Source organism: Pinus tabuliformis, chromosome 3_2, assembly GCF_031772625.1.
Source record: "Pinus tabuliformis cultivar Carrire ecotype Pingquan chromosome 3_2, CPIR1, whole genome shotgun sequence".
In the NCBI taxonomy this organism is placed as follows: domain Eukaryota; kingdom Viridiplantae; phylum Streptophyta; class Pinopsida; order Pinales; family Pinaceae; genus Pinus; species Pinus tabuliformis.
Window position 1 is genome coordinate 441491342 of NC_142302.1, and position 26470 is coordinate 441517811.

Here is a 26470-nt window from a genome sequence, read left to right on the forward strand (position 1 = left end):
GATCCTACCAGAAGAGCATTTTTTTGCTCCAAAGGAGGAACCTCAAGAAGTTGTGGAGCTTCCACAAATTGAGGAGTAGAGAGTGGAGACAACCACTCAAGCAGAACCATCTAGAGAAGCTAGAAAAAGAATAGGAGAAGCTAAGAGACTTGTGTAAGATGTGAGGGAGAATGTGGGTGCTCCTTCAAATCAATGCAGGCAGAGAAGGTCACTTGATTGGTACACTAGCTACATGGCTCTAATGACTGAGATTGTAGAGACTGAGCCATCCTCTTTCGAGGAAGCAATAGAGCAACCGATATGGGTTGATGAAATGGCGGAGTAATATGAATCCATTGTAAAGAATAATGTTTGGGAAGTGGTTCCAAGACTAGTAGATAAATCAATTGTGGGTTCGCAATGGATATTCAAGGTAGAGCAAGCAACAGACAAAAGAATAGGGAAGTATAAGGCTTGATTTGTGGGCAATGGGTACTTTCAAGTTGAGGGGATTGACTATGAGGATACCTTTGCTCCTATAGCAAGGTACTCATCCATTAGATCAATACTTGCTTTGGTTGCACATATGGGGTGGAATATCCACCAAATGGATGTAAAACAACATTCCTCAATGGAGTTATTAAGGAGGAGGTGTACATCAAAAAACCAAAAGGCATTGAGAATTTTTATCAAGAGTATCATATGTGTAGAGTCAAGCGAGCATTGTACGGTCTCAAACAAGCACCCTATGCTTGGTACACTAGGATCAATAGCTATCTCACTGGTTTGGGATTCATCAAAAGTGAGGCGGATGCAAACCTCTATCATATTTTGGTAGAAGGTAAATTTCTCATTATTGTCTTATATGTTGATGATTTAATTTTAATTGGTGATAAGAAGTTGACCAGATCTTGCAAGAAGGACCTTGTAATGGAGTTTGAAATGAAAGACATGGGTATCGTGCACTACTTCCAGAGGTTGGAAGTATGACAAGGTGATGGGGAATTGTTTGTCTCTCAAGGAATGTATGCAAATGAGATACTTTAGAAGTTCCACATGGATAGTTGCAAACCCATGCAGATGCCTCTAGTGATAAACTGGAGGAAGGAGGATGCTACTTGAGGTGAGGAAGTGGATGCTACCATTTATCGGAAGCTAGTGGGTTCACTGATGTACCTTATGAACACATGACCAGATATGTGCTATGCATTCAACCAGTTGATCCAAGCTATGGTTAGGCCAACAAAATTATTTTTGAATGAAGTTAAGCATGTTTTATGGTACCTTAGAGGCACTACCCAGTTTGGAATATGGTACAAATGGATAAAGGGAGTGAATATGTGTGGCTTCAGAGATGCAGATTGAGTGGGGGGAAGTCCATCAGACCGAAAGAGTACATCACGTGGAATTTTTAGTGTTGGGCCCGTTGTTGTTTCTTGGTACAGTAAGAAGCAAATATATGTGGTGCTCAACTCGACAGAAGCAGAATACATGGTTGCAAGTCAAGCAGTATGTGAGGCAATCTGGATGAGAAAGATATTTGTTGGATTGTTTGGTCAGATGATGGATCCAACTATGATCTACTATGACAATCAAATTTGCATCAAGTTCTCTGAGAATTGTATTTTTCATGGTCAGTCCAAGCATATAGATATCTGGTATCACCATTTACAAGACTATGTGCAGAGGCAGATAATGTTGTTGCGGTACATTCTGGCAGAGAAAAAATACGCTGACATTTTGACAAAGGCCTTGTTAAGAGGGAAGTTTGAGTACCACAGGTGAAGGATAGGGGTGGTTGATAATCCCTTTCTTGATGAGAGGGAGTGTTGAAAAATGCAGCAAGATATTCTCAATTTGATTTTTCCTTGATTAAATTGAGAAAATTCAAATTTCCACATTAGCAGACAACTTGGATGAAGTTAACTTGTGTTACAGGGCTTGTTTCACCTAGTTTACTCAGTAATTCTGAGTTGGAGGAGTTAGAGTTGTGCATGTGTGATTGCTAATATATAGAAATCAAGGTCAATTATCTCAAGTTGTTTTCTGTTAAACTAGTTCCAACTTTTGGAGGAACTAGTGGAAGGTCAGCTAAGTAGTGGGGCTTCAATCAAACTTAGTGATCATTCAGTTAACTGATCAATCAACCCAAAATAGCTAGTTCATGTAGAGAATTTGAGTTCCCCAACTGTGGTGTAGATTACAAGGCAATGTAACATCAGTTATGGACTAGTCTTGAGTGTACATGTGTTGCATGCAGTCAAATGATCAACCTTGCGAATTTTGCAATCCATTTTGGAGAAATTCCTAAATAATAGGGGCCTAATTTCTTAGGAATTGTGCAAGAAAATAGGGGCTCAAGAAAAGGAAAAAATTGGCTAAATCTAGGTTAAAGCTTCTTAGTGAGCAGAGAGATAGGTTATGCACTTGCAGGTTGTGCTCAATTGAGAAAAGCAATTGTAATACATCTTTATTCATCATATTAATGCAAGAAACCATTAGGGTTTTTAGCAGTTTACTTTCCCCAGGAAAAATATTATTTGCATGTGTGTGATTTCTTATTGCATGTCTGATATTTTTGTTTAAAATTGTGAATTAATGTTTGTAGAGCAGTACAGTAGGTTTGTGTATTGTGATTTTGATTAAAACTTCACAAGCAATTGCAAATATACATCATAATTTCTACACCCTACATGCCCAGATCACAACAGATTATGATCCAGCCTTAGATGTTGTTCCATTGATTTGATTGGCCCAATTTTCATCGATCACAAAGCCCACAACATGCATGTCTCCTTTAGATAGTCCATTCAGATCTTTGGAGCCCTTTCTTATTTAGCGGGGCTTCTTTGGTTGTGTTATTCCCCTCTTCTCAGCTTGGGGGAGCATTATGTCTCATGTACTCAGATTAATAGATGTTATTCTATCCATTCCTAGCCTCTCTCTTTCAAGCATTTATGTATATGGGACGCACTGTATCATTGTATCACTTTCTAGCCCATTGATGCCAGCATACCACATATCATGTACTTTGTTTCCCAGACCCACATTGTTGGGCATATCATCATTATTTGTAGTCAGTTATCTTGGCGATATGGGTATGCTTCCACCGCCTCATTTGAGATTATGTACTTACCAATAAAAAGAGACTTCTATCATAAAAGTAGGTCTCATCCCCTCCAACTGTTAGGTAAAATATTGAGAGGGGGGGTGAATCAATATTTTTAGTTCTCTTCAACTTTCAATTTCATATTTTGTATTATGTATGATATTGTTCTTCATGCAACCAACGAATGTACATGATTCTAGTGAATGCAAACTATGTATATCCATATTACTTAATTTATCATAACTTCCATCAATGAGTTAGCTTAACCCTTGCGTTATTAATTCATTAACCATTCAAAATGCAGTAAAGCACAGATAAATCACAGCACATAAACAACACACATAGAACACTAGGATTTTAGGTGGAAACCCAATGTAGAAGAAAATCACCGTTGTCGTTGTCTTTGTCTTCCTCTTTTATTATAAATAAAACCTCATTATATATTGTATTGGCACAGACTCTTACCAGTACGCAAGCACCGACCTAGAGGAGGCTATAACCTCCACTTGTTCTCTAGCACCCATTGGAAGGGAGCTACAACCCCCTGATCTTGTTTATTGGCTCCTACCGAAAGGGAGCACATACCCCCTAAACAAGTTTAACAGCTACCAGTGGAAGGAAGCTATGACTTCCTTACTGGAGGCTCCAACCCTTAGCACCTCTAGGGAACACGTTTAATAATTTTCACATTGGATCCACCTATCTCAAAACATCAAAACATGTAGGCCACCTTTCATAATATTTTCAAATTGGACCCACACCCATCATTATGCTCAATTACAAATTGAATACTAAATCTGAAATACAATCATTGAACCAACTGAATCACTGTAACATCATCCCACTGAATATTGAATCAACCATTGCAACTAGATCAAATCAATGCACAACTAAACCACAAAAGATATAAACCATCCATATCAAGACATCATTGACAGACAACATCAAATATAACAAAACTCCAATCGTCATCATCAAGAAGCACTACAAACCCTAACTAGATCTCACTCAGTATATATATATATATATATATCTATATATATATATATATATATATATATATATATATATATATATATATATATATATATATATAACGCAATTGTTATTAAGCATACCTGCGTATATACACACTTATCATGTGCGTCACCTGCATAGATATCTCAACATACATTGAAATACATATCTCAAAATATATACATAACTTAACAGAGAAAATCTGCATATGTATGCCACCATTCAGAAGAAAACTCGCGTATAGATCTTAAATTATTGAAGCATACCTTCGTTGTAGACATGACACTTATTGTGCATACCTTTCTATCAAATCACAAATCACTTTAGACTCATTTAAACAAAATTTTGCATCATTATATACTTAAACATAGATAAGTTAGTCATTAGTACTCAATTCACTTTCAGATCTCTCAAATCTGAGCCTCCTCCATGCTCCCTAGTGCACACCTATTTCAAATCAGACCACACATGAATAACCCATTTACTTGCACACACAACACCTTGATCTCCATCTCCTTATATAGCTTTTGTCTTATCCAATACCTTAGGTAAATCCTTTGGTAATGGCGTTAGTATTTGTTGATGGGATCAAATGAACGATGTCACTCCAATTACTATGGGCGAATACAATGGTAATGACCCCTAGTATCCATATTTCCATGGTTCAGATTTTGTATGAGACTTTTACTCACAATACCCGCGTATGTACGCGACCCTTCTTTACAAGAACCTCATATACTTTTTCAAACTTCACTTTTGTCATCCATTTGTCATTGAACTATTATTTCTATGTCCATAGCATCTGTACCAATTTGCATGAGTTCCATAATCATCCTATTATCACAATGTTGACATCAAGTACATATTTTTCAAGTAGGTTGCCATCAAGGACAACACATTATCCATAATTCCAAGACCAAACTCAATCCTTCCTTGAATTGATTCAGTGCTCTCTCTCTCTCTCTCTATGACTCCCCTTTGGTGTCTCCTCAAAGTGAAAACTACAATGTATTTCGGTCATATGATTTGCTCCTAACACTCTTACGTTGGGGGGAAATCTATTATCACCCAAAAATGTTCACCTAGCCATTTCTTACTAAGTTGATTGAAATACACCATGTAGAAGGAGTTTTACCATGGCAAAACCCACTTTAACCATAGGAAATAATTTAGTGAACCATTTTGCTAAATTATTTCTCATTAAAATCCAAAAAACCTGTTAGGTCCCTATACTACTACTGTAACTCCTTATTGTTATTAGTGTAACCCCCTTATTATATTTTTATGCCCATGTAGTGCCCATATTGTTATTATTGTGCCCCATAGAAGCCCACTATTGTTATTGTTGTGCCCTTACATTATTATTGTTATGTCGGCTCTCATTATATTATGACCCCTTAGACTCCTATATATAGAAAGGAGGTCTTATCATTTGTATCATCCAAGAATTGTTCATTTGTGTAATGTAAAGGAGGTTTCCCCCTCGAAGAGGCTAATTTTGAAGGCGTTTATCTATCTTTGATTCTATTTTGTGAGCTAGTTTCATAACATTTGGTATGAGAGCTTTGGATTCTAGGGTTTCGCTGCTTCAAAATAGGTCATCGTGGAATTTTTGCTATAACTTCTTCTCTACAAAGTTTCAGAAGCTATAAAAAAAAACTCATTTGAGCTAAAATCCTTCTACACCTCAGGTCCGAATTTCAAATCTTGTCTCGCTATATGTTCGAAGATATGATCTAAAGACGTTAGGGTTTTTGTAAGCTCCAAAATTCCATCTCAAACAGGTCATCGTGGAATTGTTGCTATAATTTGTTTTCTACAAAGGTTTAGGTTATGAAATTAAAACCCATTTGAGTCGAAATCTTGATGAAGCTTGGACCTGAATTTCAGATCTTGATTCGCTATATGTTCGAAGATACCGTCCAAGACATTTAGGGTTTCTGCAAGCTCCCAAATTACATTACAAACAGGTTACCTTGAGAAAATCGTCATAACTCTCTCTTTGAGCATCTGATTCAAATTTCGTAAAAAGTGACAGAAAGAAGACGGATTGTAGTTTGTTGGGTATCATTTTCAGAACCTAAGGTCAAAACAGTGACACATGGAACGTCTTAAAAATTCACACTAAGGAACTAGTTTATAATTAGGTCATCGTGGGATATTGGACATAACTATTTCTTTGGGAATCCAATTGCGATCAGATTTGTAGGGTTAGAAAGAGGACTCAGAGGGCTATCATAGGCCAATATTTTAGAACTTAAAGATCCAAAATTACAGAGTTACAGTCGTTTCGATATCAAGCTCCTAAAATCAAGAAAAAGCGATATGAGGAAGTTTGATGGCAAAGATTTGGTAAATTGCATACTACAGATGGAGCAATATTTTGATCTACATGAGGTGCAAATGTTACAAAATGTACGTATTACATCTTTATATTATTTAGAACCGGATCAATTTTTATTGTATAAAGGGCTTTGTTCTCGTAAACCACTTGTCACGTGGTCAATTTTCACAGAGGAAATGATAGCATATTATGAGGATACAAAGAGCAAGACCTACTTTAGAGAATTGATAAATCTAAAAAAAAGGGTTTTATGGCAGAGCACATTGAGGACTTTCAAAAATTGAATATAAGGGTAAATGATATTCTAGAGAAGCAAAGGAATGATGTCTTCATAGGGACTTGAAAGGATAACATTCAAGATGAGGTTTGTCTTTGGGAACCTGATTCATTGGAGAAGGCATTCAGGTTGGTAAGAAAAATTGAAAGCAAAATTATGGCAACAAGGAAGTCTACCACTCATAACTATAAAGATAGAAGTGTTGTTTCTCCTAGCCTTCCACAACCTACAATATTGACACCACAACAATTGGAAGAAAAAATAGAAAAAGGGCTTTGTTACAATTGTGATAGCAAATAAATTAAAGGTCATAAGTGCACTGAGAATAAATTATTTTACATAGATTGTGAAGAGGAGGAAGAAAAGGATCAAGAAATGTCAAAAGAAGAGGATATACACTGGGAACCAACCCTAGAGAAAGAAGAAATGAATCCGACCATATCTTGTACTACATTGGCAAGAATTACCACTCCTCAAACTCTCAAGATAGAAGGACATATCAAGAAGAATAAGGTTCAAGCAGTGAAATATCAGGAAGAAAAGGATCAAGAAATGTCAAAAGAAAAGGATACTCACCAAGAACCAACCCTAGAGAAAGAAGAAATGAATCTGACCATATCTTGTAATGCATTGGCAGGAATTACCACTCCTCAAACTCTCAAGATAGAAGGACATATCAAGAAGAAAAAGGTTCAAGCAGTGAAAGATCACATCGAGCATCAACAACAAGTTCTCCAACTTTTAAAGGATAACCTCACTTTGGCGCAGAATTGAATGAAACAACAGGCAGATCAATATCGTAGCGAAAGAAGTTTTGATGTAGGTGACTGGGTATTTCTACGACTACAACAATACAAACAAATGTCCCTCAAGCAAGCTAAGAAGGACAATAAATTATCGCCAAAGTATTATGGTCCGTACAAGGTGCTGCAAAAGATTGGTACTATGGCATACAAATTGGAGCTTCCTGCATCCTCCCCAGTGCCCCCAGTTTTCCATGTTTCATGCTTAAAGAAGGTTATATGTGACAAACTCCCAATTCAAATAATATTGTCAAAACTTGACAAGGAAGGAAAAATCATATTGGAACCTGAAGAGTCTTAGAAACAAGAACCCGACAGCTACGAAATCGATCAATTTTAGAGTATTTCATCATGTGGAAGAACTTACCTGTTGAAGATGCCACATGGGAGGATGGGAATTTTATACAGAAGCATCCAGAACTACTCAAGCATTGAGGACAACACCTTTTTAAGGAGAGGGGCATGTTAGGTCCCTATACTACTAGTGTAACCCCTTATTGTTATTAGTGTAACCCTCTTATTATATTGTTGTGCCCATGTAGTCCCCATATTGTTATTATTGTGCCCCATAGAAGCCCATTATTGTTATTGTTGTGTCCTTACATTATTATTGTTATGTCGGCTCTGATTATATTATGACCCCTTGGACTCCTATATATAGAAAGGGGGTCTTGTCATTTGTATCATCCAAGAATTGTTCATTTGTGTAATGTAAAGAAGTTTTCTCCCTCGAAGAGGCTGATTTTGAAGGCGTTTATCTATCTTTTCTTCTAGTTTGTGAGCTAGTTTCATAACAAAACCCCATGAGAATAATTAAATAAATCATTATATATTTAATATTATCTAGAAATACTTATTAAATCATTATTTGATTATTATTTCTTATCACTTTTGACTTAATCACCTTGGAATAATTAAATAAATCATTATTGATTTATTATTCCATATGTATTCCCTATTTTCCTTATGAGATAATTGTTAAATCATTATTTAATAATTATTTCAAATTCATATTTGTCTTAATCCTCACAAAGTTATGAATAAATCATTTTTATTTGTTTATTACTTTAACCACTTTATAAATAAAGATATTTGACCATTTTGAATATCTTTTCCCTCTCAAAAAATATAATAAAATATTCTGAATGGCTAGATTTTGATTTAGTCAATAATATTTTATTGTTTTCTAATTCTCAATCTAATTTTTCTATTTTCTAATTTTGATTGAGAATGCTCAAATAAACTTTTAATTGCTACAACCATTGATTCAATTTTAATGCATCAATATCACCCTAGTATGGTTTTTTTTCCACTTTTGCTTCCATCTCGAATGTGGATTGTAAATGTTTAATGACACTCAAACTCGACTTCTCTTTCTCAGACACTTTCCTTGACTCATTTTCTGGGTCTTAATGATCTCCCTATTTCCCCTCTAATATGAACTATGTGTTAGAGCTTATATCTTCTCTCAGTGGTTAGAGATTACTTGCTAAAGCCATCATGAGGAAGTTCATATTGTAACTGATGTTGATGACTTATGCTTCCAACCTCGCAAATCTCTCTTTTTCTATATTAGGAGGGTTATTGTGAACAAATTCATCGACCATGGCTAGGGTTCTACAACTTTCTCCTTAAATAGATTCTTGGATCCCCTAAAAATTCCCACAAAACACCCCAAAGAAACCTTCTCTAATACCAATATGATCTATACTTTTCATGGATATTCCACTAGAACAATTCATCGCAAGAAATCTAATAAAATTATTGAAATTTATACTATGTAGGTTAATTCTTCCTTTAGATTTTAGATTCTTTGATAGCTGCTTTTTTTTTGTTTAAATAAATAAAATAGTTGAAATGTGAGAAATAGAGAATAGAAATAAATACACACACACAAATCTATAATAAACATAAGTTTTTCCCTCGTAAAGCCTTATGAGAGAAAACTCAACTAGAAGGTGAGGTTTCTCTGCTATCTGTTCTCTAGTATGGAAAAATGCAAGTACAAAGGAAGAGGCGCTCTTTATGGAGTTACCTAAGACTTGTGGCCTATAAGGTTTCTACATAAATTTAGCCCCCTCTATTATTCTCTCTAACTTCCCAATCCTGGTTGCTCTACTTAATTGTGGAACAAAATACAATGGCGTAGAATGGAAATCCCCACTCCTCCTAGTGGCCCAATATTTAACATATCTTGATAGCCAACTAGGGGTTAGGTTTGAATCCCTCAACCCTAAACTAGAGTTATGGGTTATGATCTTCTAGAGTCTTCATGAAAATACACATGTGGCTAGCCTCATATAGATGAGTTATGAGGGTTGATGTGGAATCCTCTCGTACCATGGTGGTTAACATGGTAGGTCCTCTGCTGGAGGCATAAAGTTTGCACACAAGCTTTGATTGACACAATCATTGCACCATTGAAAAGGTATTTGAGTGTAGAATAATGTAGAGTGTCTTACACAAGTAAGAGTTTTTTGACCCCCAAAGACATTGTTTGATTCCTCAAAATCACTTTGGAATGTTTCAAACCCAAATTCTCCAAGATAAGACTTGTTGCTAAAGCTAATTCATCTTATTTTTTCCACTCTAAAGGCATTGAGATAGATGACAAATAATATAATGATATAATATGGATCAACTACTATTTCGTTAGTTGTTTTTCAAATTTTGATTTGAGAAATACCTTGAAATTCTCCCATTTCATAATAATGGACTTCTTGCCCACCCTCAATGCATCCACATAGCTCTCCCACCATAAAAGAGCAAGTTCAATCATCTTCAAACAAACAAACAATATATATGTGTGTGTGTGTGTATATATATATTATGCGAAAGAAAATTGTACTTTCATTCATAATTGAAAAGAAAACACATTTTGTATATACACACTTAACATGTGCATTCATCAAGAATCTCCCTAGATCCTTGTGTAGCACAAAACTACAAAAAAGATACTAGTTATGTGCTTACATTTCTCTATCACAAATCAAGATATATAAACAATGTATTTTTTATCAGTGACAAAAAAATTGAAATTGGACCTACAAAGATCTAATATATACATACAAAATATGTTGTGCATCATCATCATGAGAGATATAAATAAAATATATTAAATAGGAACAACATGAGAAGGCTCATCCATAAAAGGCCAATGATAAAACTAGAAGTGTTCAAATCCCATTATCTCGGTCATCTGCGATAACCCTTGATCCAAAAGCAAGCCATCCTTAGAAAGATATGTTGTTCTTTCTCAATTTGTTAAAGGCCAAAATAAACTTCCATATATTTCACCTATCTATTCAAGACATTATCATTAACTTGACCATCAAACATTGGTATTTAAGATTCACTTCAACTTTAAAAGGAATATTGGAAGATGAGAAAAATCACTTTTTACTTGATTTTCCAAGCTTTTCCCCTTTGGAAACTTTTGAGTTAGCCTTGTCTTATTTGTGCTAAAACTTTGTTGAGTGTGCTTCCCTATCCTTTGCCACCAACAATAGTGTTACCATCATTGTCAATGTAGCAATGCTTCATTCCAATCAGGTAAATTTGGCTTCCTATTTTTCCTTGTCATATTCTTTATTAGAATCTTTTATCATTTTTGGTTTTCTACTCCTATGTATGCCTAGTGACAATGCTTATCCACTAGATAAATATCTACTATGAGTGTTTATCATACAAGTTCTTCTCCAAGTATTCTATATTATTTATAAAGGAGGGATGTATAGTCCACTCACCTCACTAACATTGATTCTTAATGTAGAAAGAAATACTTTGTCCTCCACAAACATTGTTATATTGTAAATGTGCTTCACCATGGTTTATTCATGGATATTAAAGATTATCTTTACCCCTCTAGATGTGACCTACTACTACTAATACTACAAGCGTAAATGTCTTTCTCATGAAATCTAATTTAGGGAGACAACACATTATTGTAGGGTTGTAATTCAAAATAAGAACTTGTATTATTGGATTTCTCATTTCAAGTCAAGAAATGTGATCAAGGGGATCAAAAATATGCTCAAAAATCAAAGTGCTCAAAATCTCTTGAAACTGGTACCAAATTGTATATCTCTTCATTTTGATTCCAATGACACTTGAATCACCTCAATCTGACACCATATGTGAAAGTTATCGCGTTCTGAAGTTTTTGGAAAACAACTAAAAAGTCAACTTGCAGGGTTCATTGAGCTGCTGATTGGGCAGGTCATACAGTGATGTGGTGTTGATGTCAGCAAGCTGAATGAGAAGGTACAATGGTTAGACAAACTAATCTCGTGCTAACGCATGGCAGGTCGTACAGGTCTGGGTGGTAGAATTTTATTGGTTGTTTATTTTTGGGTGGACCAAATAGGAGGTACCACATGGCTCTATGGATTTGTGTGATAATTTTTTATTGGCTGACCAATCTTGACGAGGTTCAACCCCACGACCTCACCATAGCAAATGAAGCGTCTTACCATTGGACCGCATAAGTTACTTGTTAAATATATAAGATGGAATTATATTTAAATTGCAAGGTTTTTCGCGCTGGAAAAGGGGGGCAGGGCACATGGTTTGCACCCCTGGCCATATTGTTTCCATATGACCGCAGAAAAGGGTGGAGTTTGGACGCGGGTGCCAGATTAATGGTCATACATTTTGCACCAATTTCAACGAAATTTCTGTCGTGTTCGCGCGAAATTGTTGCCTAGCAGTTCTGTCAAAGGAGGAAAACGTTGCCAATTTTGCCAATTTGGTAAATTTGTAGGACATATAACAGAGAAAGGAACATGGAGGCTTATCTTGTCTATTTCTTACCCTTTTTGAGCCTAAGAAGAGCCTACACAAGGGTTTTCAGTCCTTCTAGATGCATCTTCAGAGTTTGTTTCTTCATTAGAGCAACCAATTTTTCAGTCTATTCTCAGTATGATTATGGAGAAAGACCATTTCAACACTTCATTATGAAGCAGTTGAATTTGTGCTTTTTGATCTTAGAATGAGTACGAGGACTTATTACCACATTCAGAGAGAGGGTCCTTTTCTTTTGGTGCCATCATCTCTTTGTTAAAGGGAGTCAAATTGTGAGTGAGAGTTCTATGAAGGAGAAACAATGCCACTCCAAAAGGAGGTTTACTCTATGAGTCAAAGATTTGTAATGTACTCTTTTTGTTGCTGATATAAATAAAACGACCTAGCCATGGGAGCAGGGCCTGGAGACATTGACCACTCTGGACAACTCTGTTATCACTTGGTTGTTCTCTTCTTCATTTTTATCATGTTGGGTTTCATATGATTTTGTTTCATCTTTAAGTTCATTTAAAACTTAACTATTCTAAGTGACCATTTGAAGACCCAAATTTATCAAAAACTTGCAAAGTGTCAGAGGACGATTGAATTTCAGATCACTAGCATCAGAGTGGATTCTGACCAGATTGCAAGCATGGGAAAAAGTTTGCAACATGCAAGGCTCCTAGAACTGGAAGAGATGAATTCCTCTCTTCAAATGGAGAACATGGAACTAAGAATATTTCTCGAAACAAATTTTCTTATCATGGAAGATGAGAAGAAGAAGTTGCACCTAATGCTATAGAATTTCATTGAAGAGAAAACTGGGGAATGTTCAATTATTGAAGCTTCCCCCAAGACTTGATAAGTTTGTGGTCATGGGATGACTAATGTTTTTACCCTTTGTCAGTTGAAGAACACTTCTTATATGTTAAATCACAAGAGTGGTTTTCTTGAATCTTCATCTACCACTTTGTCTAAAAAAGAGAAGAGGGAGGAGACGGCTAAGCTTTAGGAAGAGGACCAAGAGTCACAAGTAGAAAAGGAGGTAAAATATATTTCATGTTCATTTCATTCTCTTAGTAATGATAATTCTTCTTTTGCCTCATTTGATAAGAGTCTTGGAATTCATAGTCATGGTATCATTAATCCTATTGAGGTGAGAAAACAACCTTGGCATGAAGGATTGGGATATGTTCAAGAAGAAGTTGGAGAATGCTCCAAAACTGCAAAGTCAAGGAATTCTTCAAGTGTGAAATTTGTGAAGAATAACTCCTTCAAGTTGAAGGAGTATCATATCATGATGATGACGTTGATGGCAAAACATCTCCAAATAGAGATGAGCGCTTCAAAGGAAGAACTAAGTCAATTTCTCCTCGTCAATCAAGTTCTCCTCGCCAGACTCATAATCCAAAGGACAATCATAAAAGGTATAAACATCCTAATTATTCAAAAGCCTTCTATGACTATAAGCAACATGATAATTTGAATAAAATTTTATGGAATGTTTTTCCTTGTACTTTTTGTCACGCACCTAACCATTGTGTAGCCAAGTGCCAAAAAAGGAAAGCATTGGTTGAGAAAGTGAATATGTCAATTAGAAGTGAGACCAGGAAGGAAGATCCTCTTCCAAGTTCAAAGACATGTTTGCCAAGAAATGCTCACAAAACTTTTGTACTCATTGCAATATAAGTGGGCATTGGATCGAGAAATGTTGGAATTTGCATCCACATCTTCATCCAAAGAATGACAAACCGGTTATGAAATCACATGAGGAAGAAAATTCATATGAAAGTGGTAGGCACATTGTACCCCTCCCTGAAGCAGCTCCAAAAGAAAGTGAAATGCAGAAAGAAAACTCCACATCCTTGTTGGGTAAGAAATGTTTGGACTATTTGTCTAGTTAATACTGCATCTCTTTTGTATTTCACATGTTGCATATCCCCACAACTAGGTATTTTGGAAAAGTGATGTTATGAATAAATCACTTATATGTAAAATGTTTTCTTTGGCATTTTATGTTATTCTCGCTTATTGTTGAGTCAATTTGTATGGGAATTTGAGAGTTGAATTTATTACATATTATAAAAAATGCATCTCCTTTGTGGATATTGTGGTAAGCATCCTAAACTTTTGGATGAGCATTTGCATTACATCCAGCATGCCTACAATCATGTCAAGCACTCATCTACGCATGTGTCTCCATTTGAAGCTTGTTTGGGTTATTTTCCAAAGTCTCCTTTGGATTTCATCTTTGGTAAAGATATTGTAGTAGGTGGACATAGCCTATATGGACAAAGCCAATAATTTCATTGAATAAATTCAATGAGTGCATTAAAGAGTACAAGAGAAACTTGAGAAAAGCAAAGAAAAGTACAAAGTAAGGCATGAAAAGCATTATTTTGATCACGATTTTCAAGTGGGAGATCAAGTTTGGTTGTATATAAGAAAGGAAAGAATTCAAGATGAAGGTAAAAAGCTCAAGCCAATCAGATATGGTCCTTTCAAAATTTTGGAGAAGATTGGTAATAATGCTTTATGATTAGATTTGCCACATTATATGCAAAATTATTTTGTTGTGAATGTGGAAAGATTGAGAATGTATGATTCTCCAATGATTTATGATCATGAAGAGAATGTTTAGATTCCATCTATTGAAGGTTTTCTCATGAATATTTAGATGAGTTACAGGAAGACTCAATTCTTGATAGGCGCATAAAGACTTCATGCAGAGGCAATATGGAGTATCTTCGAGTGGGGCTCAAAGTTGCCAATCCAAGTAAAGCAAGGTGGATTGAGATCAGGAAAATGAGGGAGTTGTACCCTCAATTACTTGTTGAGTAAAAACAGACTTTTGGTGGTCCAAAAGCTTCTAGTGGGGAGAATTGATCCAGGGGATAAAAAATATGCTCAAAAATAAAAGTGCTCAAAATCGCTTGAAACTAATGAAAAATCATAGATCTCATCGTTATGATTCCAATGATGCTTGAATCACCTCAATCTGACACCGTATGTGAAAGTTATCGCGTTCTGAAGTTTTTGGCAAACAACTAAAAAGTCAACTTCCAGGGTTGACTGGGCTACTGACTGGGCAAGCCATACATTGATGTGGTGCTGACATTAGTAGGTACGGTGGTCATATGAGCCAATCCTGTTATGACACATGTTAGTTTGTGCAGGTTTGAGTGGCATAATTTTATTGGTTCTTGATTTTTGGGTGGACCAATCGGAAGGTGCCACGTGGCCCAATGGGAGGGCACCATGTGGCTGTAGCCCCAAGTCACATTTATACCACACAACCACAACATGGCAGAAGTAGAGGGGTCAAGTAGTTATCCTTGGCCCTGGGTCCTATGTTGAACCCACATTCCCAATAGCGGGGGTGCCAGAGGAGGAGGGCTGACATGTGGCCCAGCCCGCAACCACATGGCTTGCATACGACTAGGTGTGATGGAGTTGATGGGTGCGTGGCCTCTGTCCTGCACCTATGACCATATTGTTTCCATATGACTGAATAAAAGGGCGGAGTTGGGGCACAGATTCCTGGTTAACGGTCCTACATTTTACACCAATTTCAACTGAATTTCAGCTACGCCTGTGCGAAATTGTGGCTTGATGGTTCTATCAAAGGAGGAAAACATTGCCAGTTTGGTAAATTTGTAGGAAGTATATAAGAGAAAGGAACAAGGAGGCTTATCTTGGCCATTTATCTGCCTTTTTGAGTCCAAGAAGAGCCTACACAAGGGTTTTCGAGCCTTTCAAATGCATCTACAAAGTTTGTTTCTTCATTACAACAATCAATTTTTTAGTCCATTCTCAGTATGATTGTGGAGAAAGACCATTTCGACACTTCATTATAAAGAAATTGAATTTGTGCTTTTCTTTCTTAGAATGATTACAAGGACCTATTGCCACATTCAAAGAGAGAGTCATTTTCTTTTAGCGCCATCATCTCTTTGATAAAGGGAGTCAACTTGTGAGTGAGAGTTCTATGAAGGAAAATGTTTCTTTGAAGGAGAAACAATGCCACTCCAGAAGGAGGTTTAATTTATGAGTCAAAAATTTGTAATGTACTCATTTTGTTGTTGAGATCAATAAAGAGGCCTAGTCGTTGGAGAAGGGCCTAGAGACGTAGTCCACTTTGGACGAACTCTGTTATCACTTCATTGTTCTCTTCTTCATTTTTATCATGTTGGGTTTCATACAATTTTGTTTCACCTTTAAGTTCATTTAATTGTTTGAAGACCCAAATTTATCAAAAACTTGCAAAGTGTTAGAGGAAGATCGAATTTCAGATCACAACGTCATTCCAAGAATTAATTGCTAAGAATGCTTAATAAACAAGTATGAAGACATCATAGTAATGGATCATATTACCATCCTATTTGAGGATTATTTCCTCATTAATAAAATCACTGATATTGCTTCACATCAAAGCATGGTTTCATACCTAATTTGCTTCTTATGCCTTAACAAAAGAAAAATCACAAATCAAAATGCCAAAGGTGTTGAAGACTACTACCAATTAAAAAAATGAAATTTGGACTTAGACTTGGGTTATCACATACACCATATAGAAAAAGGATTGTTGTGTAAATCGATAGATTGTTGTGAGTGGTGCTTTGCTCAGTGAATGGAAGTTGTGTAATGGTTGCAAGCCATTGTACAATTACAAAGCCATATTGTTTTTGTTCTATTTCTCAATGGAACCATGGAATAAACACCACATAAATTGATATTTTGGAGGGGAATAACTATTAGGAGATGAATATATTGATGAGTCAATATTGATATATGATTAAAGAGAAATGAATTCATGCTATGTATGCTAATCATTGGTAGCACTATAAAAAAAAATAGAGATAGCTCCATGTTAAGCATTCATACTAACCCACATAAAAAAAAATAAACACAAAGTTAAAGCAATACATAGAAAATACAACTATAATAGCAGATAATTTACCTTGGAATCTTGAATGGGAAAACTAGCATCAAATGGCATAGCTTGGTCTATTATTATCAATAATTTTAGAGTTTCATAGAGAACTTATCTTTCTAAGTTGTTAGTGGTATGCTCTTATAAGAAATTTCAGAGTCTTCCTAATAATTCTACTGAATAAACCCCTTCTTCATTTTTTTGCAAACATTTAATTAGTGCTATGCTTACTAGTGGTAGTTAGAAGGTCATGCACCCCTGTCCCTTCAACTATCGCATGTATTTTTTTGCTAGTTTGTCTTTTTCATCTTCTTGTAGCTAGTGGGGTTATGTAGCTTGATGTGTGAATTGGTGGTTGATTGAGTTAGCATGTCGTTATCACACTAATGATTGCACCTTTACCTCTTAATTTTCTATAGAAGCATCTTCAAGCTCTCTATATCTCAAAATGCACTACTCTTTATAACAAATTAATTAACTAGATTTGAGTCTTATGCCATCCATGTTTTTTGGATCATCAAGAGTTAAATTCAATAGAAGTTTCCCCATATGACAAAGGAACTTCATGCAATGGAGGCTATTACTTGATAAAGGGAATTGATTGATATAGGTGGATATTGGTGGCCAACCACCTCTTCCATTGACTCGTAAGGGTTCTATATAATGTCCATTATAGTTTTTCAGGTCTCAATCTTTCAACACATTTTTGGGAATTTCCCATGTGTTATTAGTAGTTGACATAGCCTTAAAATCATTGACTAAGAGAATTTTCAAACACATAGAGCATGGGATAAGCTTTGTAATGGTCCAAGAAACACTCCAAATGGTATTTTTATGAAAAAAAATTGGACCTAGGAATTTGATGTATCAACCATTGATGGAGAAATATCAGGGAAAGAAAATCATTTTTTCACATGTTTAATTTCTTTTTACTTTGTAATTTTGTAGTTATGATATGTAGAGGAATCCCTGGTGGTTATGTTGTTAAGCTGATTTTTCCTCATGGAACAGATGTACATATTCTATTTAATGAGGTGGTATTCAATCTTCTAGAATAGGGATACTTGTAGGAATCTTCGAGAGATGTTGGTTACAACTCCACTTTGTCTCATGGAGATATTTTTGTTAGAGTTGAGAGCTATTAAAATGAGAGAGGCCTGATATTAGAGGCTTCCAGGTGTATGCAAAGTTACCTTACTTATGTAATTATATACAATCCAAAATATAAGAGAATTGTGTGTTTCCTGTTTTATTGCATGTCCGAATCGATGTTATACTAATGTTTGTAAGAAAAAGGTTGACAAATGAACCTGCATTAAACTAACCTATTGTATAACTAGCTAGGACCAAGAAGTATTGTTGAGAGCATGAAAGATGGTCAGAGTTGCAGTATTAAGGAAACTCTCGGTGGTTGAAGGTCAAGTTACTCGGTTGCATAATAGGTCAAATTTCTCGTGAAGTATCAGACTCGAGTGAAGGTCAAGGTTGAATTCTAGGGATAATACTTGTGTTTTGGCATGAGGGAGGAGATCGATCTCAACCCCACCCCCGTTTCGTACATCACATGGAACCATCCCCACCTGTAATCCATAAGAATCATGTATCTTGCCCAATATTATTTGTTGTTTGATTATTTAGTGGGCTAGAGCTGATCGCCCCCCCTAATGTGATGGTGAATCATTGTGTCTGATCACCCTACGATCATACGATTGAAATTTAATTCGACAACAAAAAGGGCGCAACGCCCCAAGAGTTAGGTCCTGTGGAACTAGGTAATGACTGTGGACTAACCAACGAGTGTTTAAGTGCCACAAGGAACTAAGGAAGGGTTCCACTATGTGGATCCACTACATTAAGTGGTATCAGAGCAGATTTCTCTATGGAACTTGATGAAGAAAATGAGAGGCCACAATGAACATGCCACCCAGAAGAGAAGGTCGAGGAAGAGGAGGAGTCACTTATGAGTTTTGGTTGGAGCTAAGGTGCATCTAAGCAAGGATGGAGGCCATGAATACAACTCAAAGAAGGGAACTAGATGCAAGAGATGTCAGTGAGAGTGAAGACACCAACTCTGAAGAGGAAATAGAGGGAGCGCCAGGAGAAGGGTTGACATAGGAGAAACTAATAAGATTGGTTAAGAAGGTGGGATCCAAACTAAAAATGGAAGTGCCTATATATGATGGAAATTTGAACATGGATGAATTTCTCGATTGGGTCCTTGTAATGGAAAAACACTTCAATTACAAAGATGTAGAAGATAACCAGAAGGTCAAGTATGCAGTGACCACGGTAAAGTGTCACGCAACATTATGGTGGGATGACTTGCAAACTGACAAAAGAAGGAAAGGGAAGGCCAAAATCAAGAGTTAGGATAGATGGTGGCCAAGTTTAAGAACAAATTCATGCCAAGGATTATTAGCTAAATTTGTTTAGATAATTGCAAAATTTGAGGCAAAAGGTCATGATATTAAAAGAGTACACCGAAGAATTCTATCGAGTTAATATCAAAGTAGGCCACATAGAGGAAGATGTTGAGAAGGTGTCCAAATATATAAATGGGTTGTGATATGATATCCAAGATGAAATTGGCCTCTTACCCCTGAAGACAGTGGAAAATGCCTACCTATCAACCTTGAGAGAAGAGGAGAAATTGGCTAGAAAGCAAAGCCAGAGAAGCAGAGGAAGGAGTCCAACAAACAGAAAAGGGTCTTCTAGAGTCCAAAAATATTGGAAGTAGAAAGCTATAGTAGCTAGTCACCTAGGGGAGGAGATCCAAGAGGCAAAATATTATCTTCACGAAGTAGAGGCAGAAGACGGTAAGTAAGGTGATATATTTGTGGGAAGACAAGGCACATGTCATGGAATTGTCATGAAAATAATACAACAAATCAAAGAGGAGCTCATATTGCCAAAGTCAAAGAAGAAGCACCAAATGCAGAGGTAAAGGAAGAAACTGCTGAAAGAGGTGAATCCTTTATGTTGAAAATAATTTGATTAAAGCATTAAAGGAGATTCAAGAACCAACACATATGAGAAGTTTGTCCAAAAAAATGTGTAAATCTCAAGGGAAATTTTGCAAAATGATCATTGACAGTGGCAGTACTGAAAATCTGGTTTCTACATAAATGGTGGAGAAGTTGGGATTACAAAGGATGACACACCTTACCCCATATAGAGTATATTGGTTGCAGAAAGGACACCAAATTCTAGTAAGTGAACAATGTAGGGTATAATTTCAGATTGGCAGTTACAAAGACGAAGTGTTATGTGATATTATACTTATGGATGTTTGTCACATCTTGTTAGGGAGGCCATGGCAAAATGGTAGAAGTGTTGTTCCTAATGGAAGGAGAAATAACTACACTCTCGAGAAAGAGGGATCCAAACATGTGTTATTGATGCTGGAAGATAAAAAAGCTAAGGAAGAAGTGACTCCAAGTGTGCTGTCGATGAGAATCGTGGATCACACCACCGAAAATCCATGAGAACCATGGATCTCTCCTAAGTATTCTCCATCATTTGATTATTTAGTGGGCCATAGATGATCAAATACTCCTCCCCATAAATGATCAACTGTGCTCTTTGTAGTTTGTATTCATTTTTCCACCTCATCTCCTAAGGTTAGGGTTTTCGATGTTTATGGCCTTTACCTCTTAGGATTTATATTCAATGTTATTTCAACCTCTTTCAGTGGTCTTATTGTGAATATGCATACTTGACACATCTTTCTTTAGATATAAGCTACCACCATTATAACTAGTTTGTATTACTTTGCGTCTTGCAATGTTTTTCTATTTGAACCTTTAATAGAATATGGGTTTCACTATATTGTTGTGCTCTTTGCAATAACTCTATGTGATTTTATATATATCTATCTTCATTTTGTTCTCCATATAATATGGATAAATCCTAATAGTGGGTTAAAAGAAAGAAGGAAACTTGTAGAGAGTACCTTGATGGCTAAGGGAGGCATCATGGGCATGTTATATTTGTTTGAATTGCCTTTACATAATCTCCATTCAACGTTTGCAATCTCATCATCAACAAAATGAAATTTTCAATAACAATAAACAATGAGTTGGCATTGGATACAAAAGGAGGGAGATGGGGTCTTCCCCTCTATGATAGTTTAATATATATGTTGCCCATCCTTAACTAATTAGTATTATCGACACACCTTTGAAACTCCAAATTAGAGTATCAAAGGCATGTGCTACCCACAACATCATCGCACAGGTCTAATGACACCCCATCACATTTAATATCACCTAGGAATTCAATTGAGATTGAAAATTTAATCTTTACTTTATTTATTAACAATTGATATCATCTTTGTTTATCCACCCTAGGGTAGAGATTTTTATGGCCTACCATTATTAGCTACAACTCTTTCACCAAGTTTTTTGTGACCAATTTTTTGTAACATTTTCTCCAAATGGTAGTCACCATTGCTTTCTCATTGATTTTCATTTTTGCATTAAAAATTCTCCTTCATTCTTCATTGTTCACATGAGGCTTTAACCTTTCCATTGAAGACAATTTGTGATCAACATTATTTATGTTGTCAATTTCTTGCTCAAATGATTCTTCAAATTGAGCCAAAAGTTTCTTTTTCTTCTTCTAGTTCCTTGCACTAATTTCAAATTGAATTTCAAACATTTATCCTCTGGATTCTTTTATATTCAACAATAACTACATACTAGGAACATTGTGTTTGTCGTATTCTTTTAGTGTTCCCTTGGGTTTTCTTCCTTGTTAATGAGTTTGTTGACATGGAAGGATATCTAATAGGGATCTCTTTAGTCTTCCAAAACCTTAAAATCTTGCTTTTTCCTCCACGGATTTTAGCCTTGAAAAACATCATCTAATGTTTAAAGGTCAAACAATGTAACTCATTTTTTATGTAATTTGCCACCCATCCATGTGTTTTACTACTGCACTTAAGTTCATATTTTGCACATGCAACTAGATGGTTAATTTGTTTTATTATGATGTGTAACCAATGGTATTCTGTGCTTGCATTTGTTGCAAGTTTTGTCATTCAATCTTTGAGGTTTCTTACACAATTAGGTGGACTCTCTCTTGGATTACTTGCTTGAATTCATTTTATCTATGCATTCACTTTGAGGCTCAATGTACCCATGGCTAATGAAGTACATCTCCAATTATCTCAACCAATAATCAACTTTTCTACATCCCAACAAAGCCCTAAGTTTCTACTTTAACATCCATTATGATGTGTAACCAATGATATTCTGCCCCTAATTTTGTTGCAAAGTTTGTCATTCAATCTTTGAGGTTTCTTTCATGATTAACTCGATGGACTCTTTCTTAGATTACTTGTTTGAATTCATTCTATCTACGCATTCATTTTGAGACTCAATGCACCCATGGATAATGAAATACACCTCCAATTATCTCAAGCAATTATGAACTTTGATACATCCCAACAAAGCCCTAAATTCCTACTTTAACATCTAATATGAATACGGAATTAGGTTGAGGAATCAATTATCTATGATTGCTATTTGGGTTTCCATTAGGATCATTTTCATCCTAAAAATAATTCACTAACAAACATCCAATATAAACAATGGATTAGGTTGAGGAATTAATTATCTATGATTCTTATTTGGATTTCCATAAGAATCATTCCCCTAAAACTTTTCACTAAAAATAAATTTGCTATAACTAAATTATTTACTAGAAATACAATAAAGCTCATTATATCACTTACAAAAATTAAACTTCAATAAAAATAACCAATACTTACTAAACTTCAATAGAAAATAACCAATACAACCCAAAATGTTATTATTATTGAAAATGATAATTGCAAATTCCCAAACAGCCTATGTGGATCTTTTAAAACACTCCAAAAATACAATGCACGGCTAACATATAAGGAGCTCCTCCATCCAAAAATAAAATTTAAAATAAATCTACATACTGTATTATTCTTTACCAAATATGCCGTCTGATCCTCATATTCTCCGAATCATTCAACCACCAACTAGTTAATAACGTTGAAGATAGTTGGTATTAAATCCTCGGAGGGCCGAGGCTCTATTTTCTGCCCAAGTTCCGCCCTACTCCAGTATCTCTTTTAACTGACCATGCCACAAACGACCTCATCTTCGTGACAAGGGGCTACATGTCTATGTCTTTTTAGGAAGCATGACAGGTTTCAAACTCGCCTGTTTTACAATCCCAAATCTCAATAGTATGTGAAAAGTCCCAATACAATCTCTCGCACCTGAAATATATTGGTAATTTTTCTTATTTTTCGCAGATCTCCAGAGGACTATTGATTGAAACTGAAATTGAAGATGCAGATGCAGACTGCAGGTTATTTTGCTATGCCACATGATATCAGAGGCACCGAGCTCTTTCTCATCATCTCATGGCAACCTCAATCTCCTTTTGGGATAGGGAGGAGATTGCTTTTAATGGACAGTCAGAGAACTTTGCAAGCAAATGCAATCAGGTACCAAAATGCGAGGATCTGAAATTTCGTTATTTATTTTCTAATGTTTCGTATATTGATTTTGTGTTAAACGGATTATTGGATAGATTTGGTATATTGAATGCCATTGTTTTGGATCTGGGTATTCTATGATCATGTTATCTGAAATTATAATCTTCTAAACAATGCTGAATTGGGTATTCCTGTTTTTGACCCTTTTTGTATACCCACATGGTTGGTTTGGAGTTGATTAATCTACCTTAATGGTATATACAGAATGAATCGCACAGGCCATGGAAAAATGTACTGCCCAAGAGAGGCAAAGGGCGGGTTCTTAAACCTTCAAACCTGCAACAGTTTTTTAAATTTTAGAGAACAACTTAATAAGTGGAGTTGTAGCCTATTGGACAATACGGAGACCTGTGTTGATTCAGATTGTGGAAATATTGAAAAGAAATGGTGTTCTCTGTGTGGTGGGAGGAGTGGGTGGATGACTTGTGGGAAATGTGAGGGTGAAGGGGGGTTTTCAACCAGACCAGGGCTAGGCGGAGTAAAGGATAAGGTAAGGTGGGCCCTCTGTAAAACTTGTTTTGGAAGGAAAAGTATCCCTTGTCTGTTATGTGGTAGTCAGGATTTGAAAACATGGCAGCAGAGTTTGAAAGGTGCCAACAAGGGTTAAAAATGCTCAAGGTCACCACCTTTGGAGAGTGGGTTCAAATTATATCTTAGATTATTGCAGTCTACTTTTAGCATTGTAATATCAGCAAGAATCTAAAGGAATAGTCTTTAGAATTATCGAGTCTCTGCTGTAAAAGAGGAAGGCTTTTTTGACGTTGGACAATCTTGGCTTTGAGATTTTGAGATTTTGGTTATGCGGGTTCATTTTACTGGTGAAGACTTTCCAAAACATTTTAACTCATTGTTTTTCAGCTCAAGTTTGCCCAGGTCAGAGCTCAGGGTTACCTCGGATTGGTCTATATTTGATCAATTTAGCATGTGTTTCCCATCCAACTGAGATTGCTGGAATTTGCGTTCAAAATCTAGTACATAATACTAACTACAATATCTGGACTGTAACTGTTGGTGAACTTTATGTTTGATAGAATCTCTTGCACAAACCATGGAATACAAACTAGCTTTGAGAACAGCAGAAATGTGATTATCAATGGTAATTGATTGGTGCTCTGTAAGTTCTTCATTTGAAGATGGATCCTGGCTAGCACCCATGTGATATAGTTTCTGTATTTTATACGTAAATCGGAAGACGAACAAAAGCATTGATCAATTTTTAGTATCAGAAAAAACACATTATCTTGACTATTTCTTTAACTGTTCTACAAAATAAGAATATCGCTTAAACTTCTTTATCAAGTTTAGCCTGTGCAGTTATGTATGCCCTTATTCTCGATCCTCATCGGACAAAAGCTTATTAGGCATATGTTGAATTTCATCCTACTATTAATCTGATTTTTTTTTTTGGTAGTTCCTTTTCCTGATGATAAATAGATTATGATACTGTGCTTTTGCAGATAGAAAAAGCATTGCATCCGTTTCATTTATACCTGGTCTGTTTGTGTGGGCATATTTGATGTTGGGAAAGTATTTGATGGTTTGGGTTTTAGAGGGTTTACTGTTATTAGAGTGATACACTAGAAAGGAAATGATGCAGTTCTGGAGGTTACAGAGATATATGATTTATCAAGTTTCCTGCAGTAAAACAAAATGTGTCATGTAGTGGAACATGAACACCACGAGGGCAGAACTTAGAAATCTTGCAGCACAGAAGGCAGACTGTTGAGTATCATGGACCCAGCAGGAAAAGGGCTGGTCCAAGAAATGTACCTGAATGCAACTGCTTGATAAGACAAAAGAAAGGGCTTAAGTCCCTGCATATTAATCATAAATAAACACGGCTCAAGATTGAATGGGCTAATTGTTATAGGAGCACCTGTCACTAGCATGACCTTGTTTGCCCAGGGATGGTGCCAGTTGTACAAGGTGAAGCACTGTATTACCGATTCCATTACGTTGCCAAGCTCCAATTGGAATATTTTCTGCAAGTACTCTTATTTGCAGAACTCAACAAGAAAGCAAAATGCTGCACGGCATTGTTGTGCTTTGCTTTACGCTTGATGTTAAGGAGGTGTTGGAAGATTTTAGTTGTTTGGGGTCCTATGTGGCTTGTAGTAGCTAGGGGTTGGGCTTTGATTGTGAATTGCCTCCCTCTGCTTTAAACTTATAGCTTAAATACCTGGTTGTACTTCCTCATTTGTACATCGCAGTAGTTCGAGTTATCAGATTGTTTAGCTTTCATATATCTGGCATGCATTGTGTGACTAGTCTTGATTGTTTTATCACTGAATAAAGGTTTATGTCAAGTTTTGATCATTTGTACCACTCAAAGAGCAACAATCATACATTGCTGGAAAAACTATGCCTTTGTAATCTGATATGTACGACCCATACTAATGGGGTCATGCTTTGATGGTCTGGAACGCAAGATTGTTTGACTGGCAACTATCCTTGATCTATCTGCTAATGATGATACCGATTGGTCCTTTTGCCAAGTGATTGGGATCTAAGTTGATAGGATGTGATGTTGTAAGAGGCTTGAGCAAATGGCTTTAAAGTTTATATGTTCCAACATTGGATGTTCGATGCATGCCAAGATATGACAGTATGTTGAAGTTGTAGTACCTTAAAGTGCAGTTATTAGACAACCACTGACATCATCTCCAAACTATTGATATGACCTGAATA

At 36.0% G+C, this 26470-nt stretch overlaps 1 protein-coding gene across 1 annotated transcript; it reads left to right on the top strand.

The window, feature by feature from the left end:
* The first annotated feature begins 23206 nt into the window (after window positions 1-23206).
* Window positions 23207-24895, top strand: LOC149181205 (uncharacterized). Its single transcript, XM_089418285.1, has 4 exons — window positions 23207-23428; window positions 23537-23731; window positions 23987-24222; window positions 24278-24895. The coding sequence occupies exons 2-4, from the start codon at window positions 23574-23576 to the stop codon at window positions 24346-24348; spliced, it is 465 nt and encodes a 154-aa protein (XP_089274411.1). The 5' UTR covers window positions 23207-23428; window positions 23537-23573; the 3' UTR covers window positions 24349-24895.
* The last annotated feature ends 1575 nt before the right edge of the window (window positions 24896-26470 follow it).